The 24,390-nt window shown below is 37.8% G+C and overlaps 1 protein-coding gene across 1 annotated transcript in view; it reads right to left on the minus strand.

Moving 5' to 3' along the window:
• Positions 1 to 24,390, minus strand: part of TMEM236 (transmembrane protein 236) — a 34,430-nt gene that overhangs the window by 3,023 nt on the left and 7,017 nt on the right. Inside the window, exons 2-3 of the mRNA XM_027591695.1 lie at positions 18,831 to 18,903; positions 15,226 to 15,367 (exon numbers count right to left, since the gene is read on the minus strand). Of these exons, the coding sequence (XP_027447496.1) occupies positions 15,226 to 15,367; positions 18,831 to 18,903 (215 nt within the window). The remainder of the gene's footprint in view (positions 1 to 15,225; positions 15,368 to 18,830; positions 18,904 to 24,390) is intronic.

Genomic DNA, 24,390 nt, shown 5'->3' on the forward strand with positions numbered 1-24,390 from the left:
TTCAATTTTACTTAAGTTTTAAAATTTAAAGATAAAATTGTAAGTGTTCTCTTGTTTGACACCTGTTTTACACATAGAACTTCAGACAAAAATGGGAGGCATAATGACCAAAAAAAAAAAAAAAACAAAAAACAGAGGCAGAGAAGGTTCTTCATATTTTCGTATTTTTCTAGATATGGATCCCAAGTCATTTCTACCATTTCACAGTACTAGCCATGACTGGTTAGTGAGCTAAGCACTTCCACACATTATCTCATTTAATCCTCAGAAAAAAAGTTGGCAGATGGGGATTACTATCCCATTTTATAAATATAGAAACTGCAGCCCAAGAGGCGAAATGACACACCAATTCAAATACACAGTTAGTAATGGGCAGAGTTGGAATTTACACCCAGATCTGTTTGACCCCAATTGACAATCTCTTAACTTTATGACTACTATTACTGTCTAGAGGCAATACATCATGCACTAATTATAAAACATACAAATACCATAAAATCAAATGACCCTAAAAGTCCAATGGTCCAATGCTGTCATTTTTTACAGGAAGTCCACAGGGATCACTACAGTCCAGATCTCCAGGCTTGGAGTTTGGTCCTGAGAGGGAATCCGACTGACCATGAGAAAGTCTTCATGAAGGGTGCCACTCAGTCCAAGATTCTTTAAACTCTACTATCCTCAGAGTTTTTGAACCAGTCAGTACAATTGATCAGACTAAAGCAATTTGTTTGTGGCCACAAGGCTATCCCTGATCAACACAACAGGCATCTGAATGAGGAGGCTATTTTCTCATGAACTTCACATCGTGTGTGAGTGTGTGCATGCACTCATGCGCGTGCCTCTCTGTGCACACATGTGTGTTGATGTTGGGGAATTATGGAGGGATCCTCAAATCTCAAACTTAATACCAGTGTTGATGTTGATAGTGTGGTTCTTATGCATAAATGGTACAGCACATTATTCCTCAAACATTCATCTAGTTAAGCACCATTTTTTTTTTTTTTTTGGCTAAGAATTTGTTAGGTCTTAACAAAGTTTACTTAGCAAACATGCTGAGTTGCCATATTACTTGATAAGACAAAATAACTCTAAAGGTTAAAGACACGAAGTCAATAAAAATTTGTTGAACTATATTGAACTGATGTGAAAACATTTTAAAATAAATAAATTATGATTAATGACTAATAAAATGTTTGATTACTATAAATAGGAGCTGTTTAAAGAACAAACAAACCTCGGTTTTCTTTTTTAAAATTTTAAGTGTGAATTGAGTAAATCGAAAAACTAAAAAGATAATCTAAATTCTTGATGAAATAGTACTTTTTTTTAAAAAAAAAGATTTTATTTATTAATTTGACAGAGAGAGACATAGCAAGAGAGGGAACACAAGCAGAGGGAGTAGGAGAGGGAGAAGCAGGCTTCCCACAGATCAGGGAGCCCGATGTAGGGCTCAATCCCAGGACCCTGAGATCATGATCTGAGCCGAAGGCAGATGCTTAACAACTGAGCCACCAAGGCACCCTGAAATAGTACTTACTTCTGATATGAATCATTTATAAATAAATGGTAGGACCCTTAGAAACTTCTTTACCAATCTTAGATGACACAGTAGCATGAATGAGTATCATTTTAATAAAGAATAGTCAGGTAAGAAAGAAAATTATATATTACTATTATTTTAATATTCATAAAATCATCTTTTTTTAAACTCAGATGCTCACTGGCAGCAGTTATAGCTCTCATTTTACAAAAGAAAAAAAACAACATGGAAATTATGTTTCTTAGAGTATGTCATGTCCTGGAGAACTCTCCTTCACCTGTCTTAGTAGATAAAACTATTTGAAGGGAAATCCAAATTCCTTTGTCAACACAAATAATGCAGTGTATAATGTAGGCTTTGGAGGATGATTGCAAATTCAGCACTGTTTCAATGCCAGTAAGTGGCAAGCTAAGACGTGACACATTAACATTTTTAAACGGTAAGAATCTTAATATCTGTGGATAAGAGCTGTGGGATGAACAATGAATTTTTAGCTAGAGTTCATCTTTTTATAAGATACTAAAGTACCAACCCGTGCGTATTTGGTGAAATTAGGGCTGGGAGCCTCATATCTCTCCACAGCTCAATAGAAACTAGCTTAGATTTGGAGGTACAGGGACTCTGTTGTCTTCTTTCCAAGGGAGAAGTACTAGAACTATTGGCTGGAGAATTCTGTTGGCCTGCCAGAGGGCAAGGTAGTGTTGAAGAAGCCAAGAAATGGTTGGTCATTCGAGTAGACCCCAAATTTACCCCCAAGTAATGTAAACTTTCATGTACTCAATACTATTCCATTTGATTCAATAACTAGTTCCCCTCCAAATTATTATTTTAATTTCCACTTTGTTCTTTTGTTGTTGCTGTTAGTGTCCTATTGGGGTAAAAGGGTATTTATTTGTGCAAAATCCATAAAAGATCTAAGCATGAAGAAAGAGATCTAGTCATTTCCCTAGAGGTTGACATTTCCCTGCAAAAAGTAAAAGTAACAGCCATTCTGTAGCTCCCTACATCTGATGCCAGTCGCCAAAACAACATTGTCTTCACTGTGCAAGCTAAATACTTAAGAACATGTAATTTTAATCACAGGTAAATGTTTAAGTAGGTAATTCACATCTATTTTTTAAATTATTTATTTGAGAGAGAGCGTGCATCAGTGGGGGGGAGGCGCAGAGGGAGAGGAACAAGAAGACTCCGCACCCAGAGTGGAGCCCAACAGGGGACTTGATCCCACCACCCCGAGATCATGACCTGAGCCGAAACCAAGAGTCAGCCGCTCACCCAACTGAGCCACCCAGGCACCCCTTGATTATTTCTTTGTATTGATGTATTTCTATCTCTAAATTGTTCCCCAAAGTTTTAGATAGTTTACAGGGAAAACCTAAGAATAACATAACAAATCAGTAGTGGAGAATTTTCTAAAGTGAACTTGTATGCCTCTTGCAAAGAGAATAGGAAAGAAATAAGAGTTATTTAAATATAAAAGAAAAAGAATCATAAGGAAAGGCACCTAAAGCCAAGACAGGAATGGAGCTGATACTAAAAATGCACTAGTGAGGCTCCCAGTTGTCTATTAGGAGCAGACAGATTTTAGAGTGCCATACCAAGCTTCAACCGGACATAGAGAATGGTAGCAAATACTGCGAAAACAGTGCCACCTTCACCATGCTGTCACCTGTGATCACATCAATAAATACAGAAGAATAAAATGTGGCAGGGCTTTAAAAAGAAGGTCAGTTCTGTGATGAGAGACTTTCGTATGGGTCTGAGTGAGACTAGAGGTCGGGAAGGCTCATTCAAGAAGGGACAGTTAAGCAGCGACCTGAAGAATAAGTAGGAACGAATTAGGTGAAGAATGGAGAAAGGAATATTCTAGGTGGTAGAAAGAGCATGTGCAAAGATTTTTCAGCCAGAGGGATCGAAAGAGGGAAAGTTTTGTGAGGAGTTGGGGAAGCAGAGGGGGAATAAGAGGAGAAGAGCCCAAACCTAGTAAGTGTTCTCTATATACCAGGCACTGTCTTAAGCCCTTTCTATGCATTAATTCACTTAATCCTTAGAATAACTCTATACCATAGATGCCGTTATTTTCCCACCTGAAAGATGAATAAACTAAGGCACAGAGAGATTGACAATTGTTTCTAAGGTCACAGAGATAGCAAGGAGAGAGATCAGAACTTGAACCTCAAACCCTTTGCCTCTAGATCACACTATCAGAGGCAGAGTCAGACTGTGTGGCACCTTATGGGCCATGATAAAGGCTCTGGACTTTCTTGTAAGCTCAATGGAAAGCCACTGAAGAGGGAGAGTGGAAGGCAGAGGAACCAGAAAGGACATAGTCTTGATAAACAGTCCCCCAAATCTATTTTTCCTGAAAGAAAATGTTCTAGAGAAGGTGAAATGCTAATGAATTAGAAATAACACTCTGAGGGAAAAAAAATCTAGAAAAGAAGAAAATTAATAGTCATTACAAATATCTTAAAGTATTTTAAGCACACAAAGCACTTTTGGTCATGGAAAAAATGTAATAAATTAAAATACACAACAAGGCACTTATAATACATTGTTATTTTGATGCTATCTACCAGTTAAACTCAACTGGACTGTGTATAGTTTGTTTCCTTTCAGCAGCACATCTGAGCTCTGGAAGACAAGTGACTTCATCGCCGAGTAATGAATGATGAAACCAGCATCTACTTCACAGGGTGGTTATGAGGACTGAGCAAGTCAATATATGTAGAACATTTAAAATGGTGCCTGACACACAGCAATAGCCGTATGTGTGTTAAGCGAATCAAACACAGCAATCACTAAATATAAGAATGCAGTAAATAGTAAAAGTGATTACAGTTTGTTAAACTTTGGTTATAGTTACACTGTTACCCCTCATCCCATTTATGGAGGGGCGGGAGTCAAAAAGTTTGAGAAACTGTGTCATACTAGAGAGCCTTCATGAGGTCAGGACTTTAATTCTCATATTTGCCTGCTCAGATCACACAGAAAAATGCTACCTCACCCATACAGCCAGTTCAGGCAGAGACAACTTACAACAGCTAACAAGAGTCTATCATGTGCATCTCTTCCCAGTTCCATGATCAGTGTTCAGTGACATCACCTTGGTAGCTTGAAAATGGTCATGGAAGGAGTAATTACACCAGATCGCTTCTCGGCCTTTTGACTAAGATCAAGTGTAGGAGTAATTACACCAGAGAAATGGACAAAGGCTACCAATCAGGGCCTTCCCCTGCATTCCCTGGAGAGACAGTGGTTTAAACATTGACCAGCATACTACTACCTGTGTTTAAAGTGGTAGGAAAGTCTTCACCAAATAATAATAATTCATAATAATAATGAATTCAAGACAAATATTCAAACCATCATCAATTTTGAAAGAGCTCATGGACTTTCCTTAGAAAAAGCATTATACCATTTCCCAGTACATTCCAAAGCCTATTCACTGCCAGTTCCCTACCAGGCATGAGAATAAATAGATGTATCATATCTGGATTTTAGGCAATGTAAAATATTAAGAAAATTCTTTTGTCTGCTGCAGCTTGAAGGTTGGATAGTTTAAAGACCACCTTCCTGGACAAGATATTATATTATATATAATAATATAACAATTATAATCATTATAATATATTAAATATATGGACAACTATAAATATAACATATATATTAATATATGATAATTATTATATAATATTGACTATATTTAAATAAAACATAAAAAGTAAAGTAAAATGTTGAAAAAGCATATGGGTATCTTATTTCCAAATATAAATAATTCTAGACTTTGAAATGGTTTGAAATGCCTCTACTAGTAAGTGCTTGGATACAGAACAAAGCTTGGAATCCCAGCAGGAACCCAAGCTGGGTGACAGAAATGGACACACATGGGAATGAGCCTGTTTTTAGCCTTCAGAGTGCTTGCCTCAACTTTAATTATACACATTTGCTAGTGTAATTTATTGATGTGCTATTATGTCCACTAAACCGAGAGCACCATAAAAGGGGGACTCTGCCCATTTTCACTCACCACTGTACCCACAGGACCTAGCAGAGTGCCTGGTATGCAATAGATCCTCCCCAAAGATTTGCTGTATAAAAGATGGGAGACATTCCTGTTCAGGGGTCTGTTCACATGAGGGAGCAGTGGGCATCTTGCAGGCAGAATGTGCATGAAAGCAAGTAAGCCAGAGCATTAAAGCCAGGTGGATTAACAACACACACACCCCTCTACCCTCCATTCAACAGGAAGAAGGTCTCCAGAGTCCTGCACAGGGTCTGCCCTAAGATTGCAGTCTAGATCCTAGAGAGAGCTCTTTAAGCGAGACTATGCAACTGACACAGCTAACAAGCCCTGGAGGACATTAGGAGGTCCTGGCAGCACGGCCTGGGCACATGCTCAGCTCACTGGTGAGAGAAGACGTCACACACAGCTTTGGGCCCAGGATCACAGCCAGAGCGAAGTGTCACTGGCATCGCCCAGCAGGACTAGGACAGACGTCAACGGGAGATGGTTCCTACAGCAGCAGTCTGATTCAAGACCTTGCAAAGGCTTCCCAGGCACCGGCGGCATCAGGGCTCGCCAGTCAAAGGACAAAAATGCCCCCGTGTGATTCTGAGAAGACAGTGTTTGTGAGTCCACAGGACACAGACTAAGAATACCACCCCCATCCAGAAATAGGGGGACTCGGGGTTCTGAAATACAGGTGCAAGCAGAGCCACAGCAAAATGGTGCTCCATACAAAGGACCCCACGATGTTTAGCACAAAATGACCAAGGACGTCCATACATTATGCAGACCATCAGCTCAACAACCTACTTTATTCTCTCTTCACTCCAAGACAAGAAAATCTGTATATTTTTAAAAAGATTGTATTTATTTATTTGACATACAGAGACAGAGAGAGAGAGAGAGTACACAAGCTGGGGGAAGAAGAGAGGGAGAGGGAGATGCAGGCTCCCTGCTGAGCAGAAAGCTGACATGGGGCTCCATCCCAGGACACTGGGGTCATGACCTGAGCTGAAGACAGACACTTAACCAACTGAGCCACCCCCAGGTACCCCAAGAAAATCTAGATATTGAAAATCAATGACCTATGCATTTACTTTCGATCTGGGGCCATAATCTTTGCTGACTAATAATGATAGGAAGAACAAGGCTTGGTATTGTAACAAAGTAATGCATGTTGAGTTCTTCATGCTCCCTTATTTCTATCAGTCTCCCGAAAATATTTACTTTGAAAATATCCTGCAAATCTCAAGAATCTCACCTGATATACTAAAATTGTTCATAAATTTTCCCCGTGTAGGAAGAAAGTAAAAATTAAATGCCGAATTGCTATAACCATGTAAAGTTGTCCTAATCAAAGGGTCACAATTTGATAGCACCTGATGTCCTATGTGTTTTGGCATGAGGATTGCTACAATGTAGTTTCTGGCCCAATACCCACTGACCTAATCCTGACAGCTGGTACTTCATTAGAAGGTATAAATCAGAAATTCTGCTCTTCTCTCATCCCAGTCTGGTAAATAGCTACTTATTTCTTGAGAAGGGGAAAAAATCCTAGAACTAACGTACATACTTTTCTGAAACTTCCTTTTTCTAAGTAGCAAAAGGAGGGTATGAAGGAAATACTCCCCATTTTGGCATGACCCTGAACACAGTGTTCCTCATACACACTCTCTAAAGCCATTGCAAAACACATTATGGAAACCCAGCTCACACGCTGGGCTCATATTGTATAATAAGCTTTTTCTTAAAAAGAAACAAAGGGGAACTCAACGTGCCATTTATTTTACTCAGAGAAAAGCAGCGTCCCTTTTTCCCCCCTTTACTGTCTGTGGCATCTCTTACATTCTATCTGGTTGAAGTGTGTTGCATTCCATTTCAGGAAATCTGGAAAGCAAATAGCTTCAGGAATTTGGATTTGGGCTCTCAGCTTTTAACTTGGTATATGTCACAATTCCCAATACTTCCTATCACCAGGGGCTCTCTGTCAGGGTGGGTTTCAGAACTGTTTGCGGAACTTTTAAAAATTGCAGATGCCAGGCCTTGCATATTCTTCAAGCCAGAAATTGCTGGTCTAAGGCATTTAACCTGAAGAAGTTAGTTGTATATGCTGAGACCCCAACAACTGTCCCCTGGTGTACTGATCAGTAGATAGTGCTCACGCATATGTATTGTGAAAAGATGCCTCTGGTGAGTACCCAACGGGTGAGTCCCTGCATATATGTTCACAGGTGGCCCATGATTCACTGGAAATAGCTTAGAAATTCAATAAAAATCATCATTGTCATTCGTTTAAGAAATTGTATAACTCAATAAGAAGAAATAACTAATAAAATAACAGATCCTTTTCCTTCTTCCACTCAGGTTCTGCGAACCCCTAAACCTGGATCAGCCCTTCAGTTCCATCTTTTCTACAATCAATGCCCAGATTTCTCAGTATCATTGAAGAAAGCTCTCATAATCTTGATTGGTTGCAGGACAAATTCCTGGTTTCCATCCTTTGTTGAACCCTATGCATCTCTCATCCATCCATCTCCCTGCCCTTGACCCTCAGCTATTATTCCAAACCTTACCCATCCTGTTACAGATTCTCTCCCTTCCATCCATCCCCAGTGCTCTCTGCAGGTAATTTTGCTTCCTATTTCCCAAAGACATTGAGGTGTTAACAGGTATAAACTGCCCCTGCTTGCTTTCTGCCCATCCACTTGAATCACATTCACAAGTGTAAATCACCTGGGGGGTTTTAAAAATTACTTGTGCCTGGCCCTATCCTCCACCAAAATTATGATTTAATTATCTAGGTTTCAGTCTGGGAGTCAGAAAAATTTCAAGCTCCTTAGGCAATCCGAATGTGTAGTAAAAAAGTGAAAACCACTGCTCACAATTGAGGATACCAATCAGAATCCAATGAGGTTTTGTTTTTAAAAATTTAAATATGCCCAAGTCCCATCCTCAGAGATCCTGATTCAGCTTATCTGGGGTTGCTATGACTGGCACTGACATTTTTAAAGCACTCTATTAAGTTCTTTTTTTATGTTGGAAATATCAGGAGAAGTGGAAAGAAATACAATAAAGGCAGGGTCTAAAAGCTTTGCCAGATCAAGTAAATAAATATACCGATTATCATTCCTGATTTATTGGTTACCTATAAATTAATGAGTTTATACCCTACAGAGATTCCAACTTCTCTTCATGAAACATTTCAATCTACAAAATTTTTGAGAAGATAATTGGTAAATATTTATATCAGCTTGGAGTGAAAAAAAGATTTTTAAAGCATAACTTCATAGAGTCCAGAGAGGAAATATTTATAGATTGGATTCTGTCAAAATTAGAAATTTCCTATATCAAAAACAGTATAGTAAAATTAAAAGGCAAATAACTGAAATATATATTTCTGACAGGGAAAGTTTAATGTCTTTACCATTTTTTTATTTTTTATTTTTTTTATTATGTTAGTCACCATACAGTACATCATTAGTTTTTGATGTAGTGTTCTGTGATTCATTGTTTGCGAATAACACCCAGTGCTCCATGCAGAACGTGCCCTCTTTAATACCCATCACCAGGCTAACCCATCCCCCCACCCCCCTCCCCTCTAAAACTCTGTTTGTTTCTCGGAGTCCACAGTCTCTCATGGTTCACCTCTCCCTCTGATTCCTCCCCCTTCATTTTTCCCTTCCTTCTCCTAATGTCCTCCCTGCTATTCCTTATGTTCCACAAATAAGTGAAACCATATGATAATTGACTTTCTCTGCTTGACTTATCTCACTTAGCATAATCTCCTCCAGTCCCATCCATGTTGATGTAAAAGTTGGATATTCATCCTTTCTGATGGCGGAGTAATATTCCATTGTATATATGGACCATATCTTCTTTATCCATTCATCTGCTGAAGGGCATCTTGGCTCTTTCCACAGCTTGGCTATTGTGGACATTGCTGCTATGAACATTGGGGTGCATATGGCCCTTCTTTTCACTACATCTGTGTTTTGGGGGTAAATACCCAGGAGTGCAATTGCTGGGTCATAGGGTAGCTCTATTTTTAATTTTCCGAGGCACCTCCACACTGTTTTCCTAAGTGGCTGTACCAACTTGCATTCCCACCAACAGTGTAAGAGGTTCCCCTTTCTCCACAACCTCTCCAACATTTGTTGTTTCTTGCCTTGTCAATTTTTGCCATTCTAACTAACGTCCTTACTATTTACAGAACTCATGAATCAGTAGTAGAAACAACAAAGGAATGGACAAATCAACAGAAAAACAAATCAAGGACAGAAATATCTGATTTTTAAAAGATACAAATAGCCAAGAAACCTATGAGAAAATGCTCAACACAACTACTACCTTAAGCAAATTGTTAAAACAATAAGATACTATTTTTGCCTATGAAACTGGCAAAGATGAAGAGGAATATATTATCCAAAGTTACAAGGTTGAGAACAAACAGGTGTTTTCTTACACTACTGTTTAGATGGTAAATTAGGGCATTCTTTATAGGGGGTCATTTGGTTGATTGACACCTGTCAAAAACCTTAAAAGCCTGCAGATACTTGGAGCCAGAAACTGTACGTCTAGGCATTTAACATAAAGAAGTAATCGTCTATGCTGCTGAGATCCGGCAGCACTTGGGCCCAGTCTCTGGGTATTAAAGAGACTACGCAGTAAGAACTGGACTAGGGCCACTGAGAGCAGATTTATTCGAAAACCTTACACTGCCAACATCATACCTGGCACTTCTTACTGATGTGACAGTGGAAACCACCTCCTCTGCAGAGCTCTGATGTTTTCCACTCAAATAGCCTGTTGATCTCACCTCTAGCAAGTCGTCTCTGACTGTGCAGATATCCCCAATGCAGCCAAACCATCTTGCTATCCCATTTGTACAATCCCCTATGAATGACCCCCTCTGTATTTGTCTGCATGTGCAGCCAGTCCATAATAGTCCCATTTCTTCTGGCAAGTGTCGTTGCCAAGGAGTCTGGGCATGTGCAGATGCTCAGGGTCTTCTGAGGACACTCTGTGGTCATCCTCCTGGTATCATTCGGCTGTCATCCAGTGGCCATTAACTCTCTCTGCCCCTGGCCACTGCTTGGCCAGTCACCTACAAGTGGCTTCTAACTCTCATACACAGCACAGGGTCCCGCAGACCCTGACCACCTCTACCATCCATGCATGTGCGCTCCACACATGGCTTGCCTCCCCTGCTCAACTCAAACCACAACACCCTGCTCATTCTCACCACATCCTTCTTCTTTTTTCTGCAACCCTTTTTACTTCTGAACAAGAGTCCTAACAATAGCGCTTTTAGTAGTTAAAAACTGGAGAAGAATCTAGTTGTCCAACAACAGTGGTTAGTTAATGAATCATGGTTAAATAAGTTAGGGTTTGTTAATATAATGGAATATTATTCAACCAATAAAAACCATGTACTGAAGAAGATACAATAATAAGAATGATACCCACCACATATGGTTAGGAAAAAAGATACAAAATGGGTTTCCTTAAGTGAAGTATGTTCACGAAGATGTTATCAGTTCTAAATCTCTAGTCTACAGGATCATGGTTCATTTCCATTTTCTTCTTTTTTGCTTAGGTTTATTTGACAATCTTTTTAAATGAATATGTATTATTTTGGGAAAACAAAACATTAGAAATAAAACAGTTCAAAATGGAATGTTAAAAATTGTATCTGGTTTTTATATGTTGAGCCTCAAAACCTGTGTGTGCTCTACCCTAATGAGCCCGCTTTACCTGCAATGCTGTATTGTAGTGCATTTTAGTGTGTTGTATTGTTGTATTGTATCACATCCCAGAGCAACGGAAGTCTCAACACCTTGGATGAGGGTCCACTTTGTCCTTTGGTGGTGCAGTGTCAAGATTCCCAGGAAGCCATGGGCTGGAGAGGTAGAGAATTGGCCACCCGAGTTATGGTACTGCCTTAGAGAAAGCCACAGTCTATGAATCTAAATGAGGTGAGGTCCTGGGTTAATGGTTTCTAGACAGTTAGCAGAAGAACCATTCCTTTTTTTTTTTTTCTCAAATGAAATCTTACATAAAATATCAACTCCTAAACAGACAAATGTTGTATTGATTTGGTTCAAGTAGGAATTGGGGCAACCAGTGACTCCAGTTAAGCCTCCCCTTTCTGCCCACACACCCCTACAAAGCAACTTGGTAGGTTTCCAAATTCACTAGTTGAGAAACAAATAAATGGTTTTAATAAGGCAACTTCCATTCCAGCAATAGGTTTCTCCATTCAGAGTATGAAACCCAACTGGTTATTTTTGCGCATTTATTACACGTATACCTGGGTTTCATGAGCCCCAATCTTCCTTCCATGTAGAAAGCTTTCTTTACCATACCTGCCTAAACTCCCACAAATCCCTGATATTCCCTTTAGATTTTTCTGACCTCCAACACCCTAGATTAAATGAAGTATTCCTTCACTTGTCGCCCCATAGTACTTCAACAATTATACTCTATTATACCACTTGTAATGCGGTGCCTGAGCTAGGCTTATGCTATTCAAGTGAGTCCTTGTGGGTAGAACTGAAAATCTGCATCCTAACCACGGACTTCTTTGTGGGTTTGTTTGCATTACTGGCTTTTATAAAGGTTAAGGAATCTATGTGGGGGCTAAGGGGAGTCTAATGGTGACCATGATTTGGGGCTCAGACAATATAGGTAAGGAGAAACTCTGAGATCCCATGGGGGAAAAATAAAAACAAAACTACCTCAAAAGAAGAAGGAGTCTGGCTCTACCAGAATCAGGCACAAGATCTAGTGATAGGAGGGGAAATGGTGATTTCCAGTGGAGTGGGATGGCCATTATTTGAACTTGTTGAATCCCAGTCAATCTGTTGGTACATATACATTCTGGTCATAAAAGGCTTGTGTTCCCAAAAGAAAATATATTGTTCTGTTTGGGAGCTCTCTAAACAAGTAGATCTCTGTGGAGGGAAGTCAGTATTTCAACTGTCAGAAGAAAGGCAATCAGTCTAAAGCACCAACAGAACATCAAACAATATCCCAGAGGCAAGTAACAACAGTACATACATTTAGAGCAGAGTCAGTCCGAGTGGTGGACAAATAGCATGCCAGGTTGTTTGTGCATGAGAATGATGACTGAAAAAAAAGCAGGAGCAATGGAATACTTAGCAGTCTGGACCAACAAATGAGACCACAGGAGACTCACCTTGGGTTTGGCTTAAAAAAAAAATGGGAGAGGGAACAATATGGAAGAGGAAGAGGGATGGAGGTCCAGTCATTCATTGGTTAGGACTGAGCTAGCAAAATTCAAACAGAAATATCAAAGTGTGTTCATCAGTACCCACATATTAGTAAGGGCTGGGGACATTCAGGCTATATATTGTATTCCTATTATTTGTTCCCATGGCTGGGACGTGACATTATTAGGTACGACATACATCTGTGAGGCGGCTGTGCCTCAGGGATCTGTGTATCAGAAAATATTCCCTTGTGAGGCTCAGGCTATGTGAAATGATGAGCTTTGATGTTATGACATGGTAATCGCTTAATACTGAGATGTTTCAACTGGTAATGGAAAGTTAGCAGAAAGGACTCCTTGATCCAGTGAGGATTGCTTTAAGCATAAGCATATTTTTTATATAGAATAACTTTTATTTAAAATTATAGAAAAGGAGTTGCTACACAAAGATCAAGCTTTTCTAGCTTAGAACTGGGATGGTTGAGATAGCATGAGAGTGTCCAGAAATCTAAGCATTGTAGATGACCTTAGTTTCATCAAGTAGAAGGTCATAACTGCTACAAGCTGATAGATGGGTAGGCATTTCAAACTCTCTGGATAGAGCACAGAACAGAATATATTCCATTTCCCAACATTTTCTAAAGGGAGCCAAATGTTTCTTAATGCTTAGTTACCACCCACTCCTACTCTACTTCTTGGATTCTGAAGTACCACATGCAGTGACAGCATATTTTTAGCATACTGGCTTATGTTCAAATTTATGTACTATAACTTTTATGTTTATGAATTTATGTATTAAATTCCAGAGAATGAGAATATCCCATACATTCAAAATTCACATAACCTATTTTGTTAGTATGCATATTCAAAAGCTTGCAAAAAGTTAAGTTGACATAAATTAATATTTGCAAAGGTATTTTGAGTAAATGCTAGTTTTTTTAAAGCATGATTTAATTAAATGGTAGAGCTATTAAACCAGATATTAACCCTTCCAAGTTTGGGCAGAGAAGCTCAAGAAGAAGTCTTTTCAAATAAGAAAAAGCAGTTGTGCAAGATGTTCTCAAGTCTTATCTCCAAGACCGACTTCTTTGGGGTTTTCTTATTTCAATTCTCAGTGTCATCGTCATTGCTGGATACGGGGAAAATGCCCCTTTGACAATCCAACTCATCACTTAAAATATAAGATGCCAATAACTTATTCCCAAAAATACACATGTATATTTTTTAGAAAGAGAATTTTCACTAAGAACTTAAACAGAATGTCCACATTTACAGGGAAGGTACAGCATTATCAAAAACAATCCAATTTCAAAACAGGTTTGCATCGAGGAAGAGTCTAGAGAAGGAGCAAAGGATGTGACAATCCCCAAATCTCCGCAGTCTGAGACAAATACACTTGGCTCTGGAGGGCAGATGTAACTTGAGGATACCCTGTCCTCAAAAGATGGCCACCAGCTACCATCTCACCTACCTCATACCCTGGGTTATGTGAAACATAACAACCATCATTTCCTACCTGAGGACAGAGTGCAAAACTTGAAACTCAGAGTCTCAGATTTCCCGGCGGCCTCCCGACTCAGTTTTATTTTTCAAATTTGTGGAGTAAGAGTGACTGGAAGGCTGGTGGCTCATGATCCACACATGATTCTCTAGTCTTCTCCTTCCTGGCTGTAGTAGTCATCCCTATTACTGTAAAGCATTCCCCAGTGACTCACTCAATCTAACCCCTCCACTCCACCAGGAAGTGAGTAGACAAAACTTACCCATTTCAAATATAAAATCTTAGTCATACAAGAACTATCGTGTACACTTACTATAAATTAAACACAGATAATTTCACATGAAATTAAGTGACAGTTGAGAAAATTTAAGACCAAACATAATATTCAATTAGCATAATACCTTTTTCCTTTTTTTTTTTTTTTAAGGCCAACCCAAATTTAGTTTTGAATGATCCCTTTGGAAGAATATTTGTGGCATGTCTTGGTTTTGTTAGTGTGATTGTTAGCTTTTTGACAATCCACAATTAAAAACACATAATTCTCTAAGACATAACTGCAGCAGTCACATTAATTTCTGTATCAAAGGTATCTAAACCTAAACTATTTATCTAAACTTAAGGTTTTAAAAGAGTTCCTAAAAAATATAAATCTATAATAATTTACTTAGATAATTTTCTTGTTAGAGTAAACATTAAAGTTTTTGGTATTAAATATTTGGTAAGTTTATTCATTTATCAGTACTACCAAAATACAAATAAGAATAATTGCCCACCAAAGTAGGTTTTAAAATAACTATATTTAGATATCTTCATTTCTGATCTTCTAACTATAATGTTAGCTGTCCGAAAAGGTATCATTAAACATGTCAACAGGTAACAGGGTGACAGAAAGGTGAACAATCTGTCAAACTTCTAAAAATATTTATATTTAAAAGAATACTTACTCTTTAGCCGCCCTCTCAGAGGATATATCCTGAGTTTTTCAATAATATCAACCACAATCAAGGAAGTCAGAACCAGAGAAACTGGCAGGTCAGGTAACTTCTCAGGTAAGATATCCGCAGAATCATTAATATATTTTTGAATCTGTTTTCAGAAAACCATTTAGAAGGATTACATTTTTGTGCTTTCTTTGTTTAAAATTCTTTTAAGAGTCTGAAAATAGCACTAAATTAATTATAAAGACATTTGCTAAAAGACTAGAAGCTTGATTGCCAGCTTTTCAGGTGTTCAACCCCATAAGCTTTTGAACAATTTGTAAAGATGTAACAAAGATTCCTATCCGTGGAAGAGCTTTCAGTTCAAGATAGAGCTTGGTAAATACACGCAAAAATATAATGGCAGGCTCCTGGTAATGGTGGGATGTGCAATGTCTTCCAACTCTACTGCTAAGCAGAGCCTTTGGGAGTCCTTAGGTCAGAGAATGAGGGGGACAGATATTGGATGGAGTTCAGGGTTTTCCAAGAAGGGAGAGCCCTGGTAAACCCAGGCAGGTTTTGGGATACTTCCTTCAGCTGATTAAGGTATCTACAAAAAAACCTATGGCAAGCATCATATTAGTAGTGATATGTTGAGTTTTTACTATGAGATCAGGAAGAAGACAAAGCTGCCACCATGACCAATTCTATTCAACATCGTACTAGAGGTCCTAGCCGGTATAATGAAGGAAGAGAAAGAAAGAAACACTGTTTATATATATATATATTTATTATTCCACATATATATATATTTCCATAGACTGCATAATTGTACATAGGGAAAATCTCCCCAAACTAAATTATTTCTAAATACCAATAAAGGGAAAATGCAATTTTAAAAAATGATACCATTCAATGCAACCTCTATCAAAATTCAAAGTTTTTGTGGAAAATGACAAGTGGACTCTAAAACCCATATAGAAATACAAAGGGCAAGACATTTAGATGAAAAAGATATAAAGATTTACTCTTTTGGATATAAAGAGCTATTATACAGCTAGAAGAATTAAATCAATGTGATGTTGGCAAAGGTATATAAAAGTAGGCAGTGGACAAAACAAGGCTTGAAATAGATGCGTATATATACACGCCTGATTTATAACAAAAGTAGCACCACAGAGAAATGTGGAAAGACAGACTTTTTAATAAATAGTGCTCCGTCCATTAGACATTAATTGGGGGGGAAAACAGACTCCCCACTGCACAACATATACAAAAATTAGTTTCAAATGGATTGTGAATCTAGAAGAGGATGTAAAATAATACAGGCTCCAAAATATAATACAGGAGGATATCTACAGGTCTTTGAAGTTCAGATTCACAGTATGACAAAATCTTTTCAAGTTACCAAAATTATTATCCATGAAAAAAAGAAACTGATAAACTGCACTGTTTCTAAATTAAGAACTCTTCATCCAAAAATGGCATGAAAAGTATTAAGTCACAAAGTGTGAATATATTTGCAATACATATAATCAACAGAGGGCTTGAAATCTGAATATATAAATAATTTCTGAATCAATTCCAAAAAGATAAATAACACAATAGGAAAAAATTGGCAAGATGAGAAAACACCAAATTTCATTAATTATTGGTGAAATGCAATGTGAAACTACAATGAGATTCAAGAATATACCCATCGGAATGGCTAAAAGACTTACAAGGTAAGGCTAGCGAGGATGTGGAGCAATAGGTATGCTCATTCTCTGCCAGTGTGAAGTCTAAATTAGTAGAATCTCTTTGGAAAACTGGCATCTTCTGCTACAGTTGAACATTTGAATATCTTATGACCCCTCGATTATACTCCTGCACACTTAACCAACTGAAATTCTTGCCTATGTGCATCAATAGACACATTCAAAGATGTTCACAGCAGCATTATTTGTAATAACCAAAACCAGACACAACTGAAGGTGGGCATCAAAAGCAGAAATGTAAACTGTAATATATTCATAATATGAAATACTCTACAGAAGGAAAATGAATGGAGTACAGTTGTACACAAAAACCTGAATGAATCACACTTTTGAATAAAAGAAGCCAGATATAGATTAGGTAGATAAATAGAAGATGGATAGATAGATTATATATATATAATTGTATTTCCTTTTATGAAAGATTCAAAACCAGACAAACCAATCTATGGCATTAGAAGTTAAGACAGAAGTTACCTTTGAGGAGGAGGGAAATGTTGTCATTGCAAAAAAACATGGGGGTGGATTTTAGGGAGCTGGCAAAGTTATTTTTTGACCTCAGTAATGTTTACACAGGGTTTTGCTCTGTGCTATTTCATTAATATTGTGTATCTTGTGTTTTGTACACATTTCTGTTAGTGTGTTATACTTGAGTGAAAAATTCAATGAAAGAAGGAAAAAATGTGCAACCGTGGATAAGGACATAATAGAAAAGAACCAAAAAGGTTCTTTTTGCCCCCAAAAGGTCAATCAAACTACAAATACACCATCACTTTATGATAATAGGGTTCCTTAACAGGTTGTAAACTGAATTTTTAAAGGTCTTGGGGACCTCCTAAGTGCTTTACAAAGTCTTTGGGGAGGAGGGAAGAGTAAAAGATGAATCTAGATAAAAGTATTCACATATTGTTGTTTGATGGAAAGTACATCTGTGGAGCCTTCTGGGGTTATTCTAACACATTCATATATTGTCCTAATGTAGCATCTAGGACATGTTCCAATAACCATGTATTTCTAATGATATCATACACTACCCAGTACTCACTTCTTTCACTAAGCCTAACATAACTATTCTGATTGCCTGTTTATTTTTCTCTCTACTGTTGATAAATAATTACTGAAAGCCAGAGACTCCATCAAATTTCCTGAGTGTTTTATCCTAGTACCTAACACAGTGCCTGGCATGTAATATGCACTTAATAAGTATCTATTCAACATATTTCATCTATGAAATATAAAATAATTTAGGTCACTCACTCTGGGGAAGTGAAAATTATCTTTCACAGCATCATGCAAATTAATAAGATTAATAGGGCATTCTTCTTTGAACCTTTTTTAGACAATAAAATTCTCACAACCTCAAAGTTCTGCCTATAATATTCCTGTCCTGTAGATGCCCATCTATCAGAGTCCTTCTGAAGCTTCATTAAGTCAAAACATAAAGTCAAGTTTATTTTCAAATAAATATCATGTGCAAATGCTTTGCCAATGGATATATTATCAAAGGTCTTAGAATGAGTGGTTGTCCCTTTGGATATTGTTCAGGACTGAGGACACTCAAAAGACATCTAGTTAAAAGAAACAAATGTGGGTCTACTTTCAAATTCCTTGTTTTTTTTATTATTTTGAAATTAACATTCCTGTCTCTCACACACAAACACAGAAGGTATTTTTTTTTAATTGGCTGATAGAACTTCCTTCACAATTGCAGAGGTAACAATGATCTTAGTACTTTAAATATATACATTATAACTTGGAAAAAGACTGGATAAAATAAATTTAAGAAAATTTTCGGGCACACTGTTCTATCAAATTCCAGTAACAGAGGAAATTTTAAAATCTCAAAATCTTGCATCAAAAGAAATAAAAATTCCATACCTCGGTCACTGCGATAGAAAAGCTGAAGCTGGGAAGTGTGGTGAGTATAACACACATCATCATAACAGGTCTCCTAGCAAAGGATAAAAAAATAAGCAAAAGCAATAATGTACCAGATCAACAGTTCCTGTTACATTTTGCTAATTTTGCAGTTCCTGTTCCATTCATCTATAGTTTTTCTAAGAAACTACTGCTTCCTTATTTCCATTTCCCAAATGTTTGAGTATGGCAAAGGGCAACACACAAAAAAACCGGAATATTTTCTAGAACAAAGAGGTGATAGATTTCCAAATAACTAGCAAACCATGGACTTCTAAGAGAATTTCTGTGCAAGACAAGACAAGTGACATTCAACATTTTCATTATTATTTGGAATCCTGCCCAAGAGTTCTGGCTCCAGTGACCAACTGAAAAAAAAACCACAGGACTTTCTTAAGTTATATTATATCCTATGTCTAAAATTGATTTTGCAAAAAATCAATTTAGAGATTGTATACCATTTAGAGATTGTATACCAAGAGTGACTTCAAGTGAAAACATTTGGATATTTCTTACTTGAACCAAAAAATTATATATATAAATATATATAAAATGAAATGTGTGATTTTATATATCATATATATACACATATATAAAATCACATATATCACACATATATATTATATACACAAAAATATAAAATTTTATGTATATCACATATATATAAAATCACATATATATGTATATATACATATATATGATATATAAAATCACATAATTTTTCACATTTGTTTTTTGGACCACTTCTTAAACCTTACATGATCAATTAATCAAATAGTTATTGTTATATAATATATATATAATACATAAAATATGACAGAAAGAATTAAAATATACACTTAGCATCATTAATTTATGGGAAGACAAAATATACCCAAAGCTTTTGTATAATGAAATACTTACCTCCTCTTTCCTTAAATATACATTTCACTAATTACACATTTTACTAATTACATTTATATGATAATGTGTTTCTAAGTACAAAAAGTGTTGAACTCTTTCAAGTAACTAAGGATTTCTCCTTGGTACTACCATGCTTCCATTGATCCCAGCCTTCTAGGTATAGACATAAATTAGAGGGCGGGATAGACGCCTCTCCCAGCCAGACCCAATATGACCTGCTAAAACCAGAAGTACAATGGGGCTTTTAAGGGGTAGCTTTGCCTCCTTTTCTGAGCCCAGATCTAGGTTCCTGCAGCACCTGGTTCTCTAAGACTAGCTAGAGACTTCATGGAGCCCTCTTCTTCTCAACTTGTGCTCAAAAATAGACAGAAGTGCCCCAGGGATTACTCCCACTGCTGTTCTTTATCTATATTTTCTCCCTCAATTATCTAAGCCAATCCCATGGTTTTAAATACCACCCACTTATCCATGACTTCCAAATATTATATATATATTATTTATATGTTATATAAATAACATATTTATATAAATTATATATAAAATATATATTGATGTATAAATTATACAAAATATAATATGATATGTAATATATAAATTATATGTGTGTGTATATATATATATATATGATTTTTTTGGTTCAAGTAAGAAATATCCAAATGTTTTCACTTGAAGTCATTCTTGGTATATGATCTCTAAATGTCTTTTCTGAAAAATCAAAATCAATATTATATATATATATATATGTATATATATAAATATTCCTGAGCTCTGGGCTTCTATGCCCAATTCTATTTGTTACCTCCACTTGGGTGTCTCATAGGCAATCCAGATTCAACATGCCTGAAAAAGACTCCACATCCTTCTCCATACCTGTTCTGATTATCATCAAATGCTGTCTGGTTTACTGCAAGTAGATTTACTGAAAACACATTTCCAATCCATCCCTTCCTAACACTGTAGCTCATCCGCTATTATCTCTCATTTGACTTCCTAACCGATTTCCTGTTAGTGCTTCTATTCTTGCCAACAATGTTTTCTCCATAGAGCAAATCGTTATATTTTTAAAATGTAAAACACATCTTATCACTGCCCTGCTCAAAAATCTCCAATGATGCGGCAGTGGGCGGGGTGAATGGAGAGTGAGTGTTTGGTGAAGACAAAGTTTCAGTTTTGCAAGATGAAAAGAGTTCTGTGGATGGATGGTTGGTGACCACACAACAGTGTGAATGGACTTAATGTCACTGATCTGTACGTTTAAAAATGGTTGTTAAGATGGTCAATTTTATGTTATATGTATTTTTCAAAAAACACACACATTTGTGCATTTTACATAATTTTTAAAAATCTCTGATGCATGAGTAATGTAATTAGAATAAAACTGGAACCTATTACTCTAGTCTACATGTTCTATATGATGTGGTTTCTCTTCTTTCTCCTACTCATTATCATTTAGAATGACCTTCCTCTCTCCCAAAAACCCCCTAACTCCAGCTGTAATGGCCTTCTAAGTTATTTCATGATCACAGCAAGCTCGCCCCACCTTCAAGTTGTAGACTGGCTACTCCTTTTACTCCCAGATCTTCCATGTCTGACACCCACTGTCATCCAAATTATATAAATTTACAGCCCTATGACTATCTGAAATTCTGTTGATTATTTCCTGTTTACCATTTTCCACATTCTTTGTCAATCCCCCAAACTAAGTTCCATGGAAGCAGGAAACTTATCTCAGTGGTTTCACGACATTATCTCCATTGGCTAGCACAATATTTTTGAACCATTTTTGTAGCAGTGAAACTTCTGAGAATCTGGTAAATCCTATGGGCCCTTCTTAAAACATAATTTTTAAAAACAAAACAAAGCAATTATGTTGAAATACAGTTATCCAAATTCTTTTAAAATTTTGATATAGTAATATATGTCCCTATCTATGAACACATTCTCTTCTTATTTCCTGTGGAGTACTCAAGATCTAGTGGAAACTGAAATCATTCATAAACCATAATAGGAAATACCTGCAATGTGATACGAAAAGACCTATGTAATGAAATTACAGGTTCTGGTAATACTACTGTGGTTTGTTACCAACATTCAAAATGGAAAGAAATGCTAGCTTTCAATTAGAGGTTAGTGAAAATAAAGATGTAACCTGTTTCTAATCCAAGTTCTGTGTTTTATGTAACCAGAAATAATGATAATTTGTATTTAAAATCTTGACTTCCTGCTAACATATGTTTATAATTTATTAATAAGTGTTGTGGGTTAAATTCTGTTCTCCTCCTCCTCCCGCCAAAGATATGTTGACGTTCCAACTCCTGGTACCTTACAATGTAATCTCATTTGGCAATAGGGTTTTTCTAGAGGTAGTAAGTTAAAATGAGGTCATTAGGTGGCCCCTAATCCAATGTGACTGGTGCTCTTATAAAGTGGGAAATTTTGGAGAATGTACAGATGAAAGATTATGTGAAGCAACATAGGGAGATACCACATGATAATGAAGGCAGAGATCAAGCAGGTGATGCATCTCTAAGGCCAGGTATGCCGGAGTGCCAGCGAACAACCAGCCCTCAGAAGGAACCAACCAACACAATGATCTCAAGACTTCTAGCCTCCAGAACGGGCAGACAATACATGTCCGTTGTTAAGAAACCCACTTAGAAGTTCTTTGTTATGGCCACCCTACAAAACAAATGCAGATTTTGCTGTAAGGAAGTGGGGTACTGCTATAACAAATACCTAAAAATGTGGAAGCAGCTTGGAAGGGGAAAATGGGTTATCTGGAAGAGTCTGAAGACTGGTGATAGGAAAAGGCTAAACTGTTAGAAAAATATGGGTGTTACAGAAGATTCTGGTGGAAGCTCAGGAAGGAAAGAGGAGGGCTGCAGAGAAAGCCTCTATCAACCTTAGACAGTACGCACATTGTCATGAACAGAAATGCTACAAATACAAATGTTAAAGGTGTTTCTGGTGAAGTCTCAGGCAGTACTCAGGACCATGTTATCGGAAACTGGAGGAAAGGTGATCCTTTCTATAAAGTGGCAGAACACTTGGCGGAACTGTGTTCTGCTGGGTAGAGAGTGGAACTTAACAGTTGATGAACTCCGATACTTAGCTGAGATTTCTAAGCAAAGCACTGAAGGCACTGCCTGGTTTCTCCTTGCTGCTTAGAGCAAAATTCAAGAGGAGAGAGAGAAATTGAAGAAGGAATTGTTAAGCAAAAGGGAACCGGAACTTGAATATTTGGAAATTTCAGTCTATCCATATTGTAAAAAATGAGAGGGGTGTCTGGGTGGCTCAGTCGGTTAAGCATCTGCCTCCGGCTCAGGTCATGATCCCAGGGTCCTGGGATCGAGCCCCACGTCGGGATCCCTGCACAGTGGGGAGTCTGCTTCTCCCTCTCCCTCTGCCCCCCCACCCCATTCATGCTGTCTTTCTCCCTAATAAATTCTCTAAAAAAATGAGAGAGCATGTTCTAGAGAGGATACTAAGGGTGTGGCCTGTGAATCCAATCAGCTATCTCAACAGAAATACTGCCACTGACAGTCAGCTTGGACAAAAAGGGGACAGAGATGGGACAAAAGGAAGGAAAGCTATTAGCCTTCTGGGATTCAAGAGGCAGGAAGTAGGCTGCTAGAGCTATTTGGCTGTGAACATGTATTATCCTTCAAGAAAAGGGAAGAATGACTCTGACAGTGCTTTAGAGGCCTGAGAGGCTGCCACTGCCACCGTGGGCCCAGAGGTTTCCTCCTCAGACCTGGAGGCCAGGAAAAGGATGGAGCCCCCAGCATCTGATGGGTCCAGAGGACACAGTGTCCAGCCACAGAGGATTATTTTCAAGCCTTAAAATTTAGTGAAATTTGCCCTGTTAGGTTTCAGTGAATCTACTTTGCATGTGAGAAGAACATGAATTTTGGTGAGGGCTGGAGGGCAGACTGTTATGGGTTGAAGTATGTTCCCCCAAAAGAGACATGTTGAAGTCCCAACCCCCAGGACCTCAGAACGTGACTGTATTGGAAAGAGTGTCTTTCCAGAGGTAATAAGTTAAAATGAGGTCAACAGGGTGGGCCCTAATCCAACGTGACTGGTGTCCTTATAAAAAGGGAAAATTTGGAGACAGACATACACAGAGGGAAGACTATGTGAGGAGACACGGGGAGAACACCATGTGATGATGAAGAGATCAGGGTGATGCATCAATATGCTAAGGAAAGCTGAAAAGTACCAGCAAACCACCAGAAGCTGGAAGGGAGGCCTGGAACAGAATCTCTCTCACAGCCCTCAGAAGGAACCAACCAACACCATGACCTTAGATTTTTAGCCTCCAGAATTAGGGGACAGTAAATTTCTATTGTTTAAGCTCCCAAGTTTGTGGTACTTGGTAACAGCAATCCTAGGAAATTCACACAATGAAATTTATGTTGGAAATCCCACGGACACATCTTTGAAGGTGTACTCATGCTAAGACAAGTGTAAGGCTGTAACCAGAGTACAGAACTGCTGAGGAGAAGGACTTGTGCACATGATGTAAGTTCCAGATGGAAGGATGAGTCAGGGCACTCCCAGGAGAGCTCTGTGGGCATCTGGAGTAAATTAGAAAGAAGGACTCCCCCAGGAGTAG

Source organism: Zalophus californianus, chromosome 9, assembly GCF_009762305.2.
Source record: "Zalophus californianus isolate mZalCal1 chromosome 9, mZalCal1.pri.v2, whole genome shotgun sequence".
Classification (NCBI taxonomy): Eukaryota; Metazoa; Chordata; class Mammalia; order Carnivora; family Otariidae; genus Zalophus; species Zalophus californianus.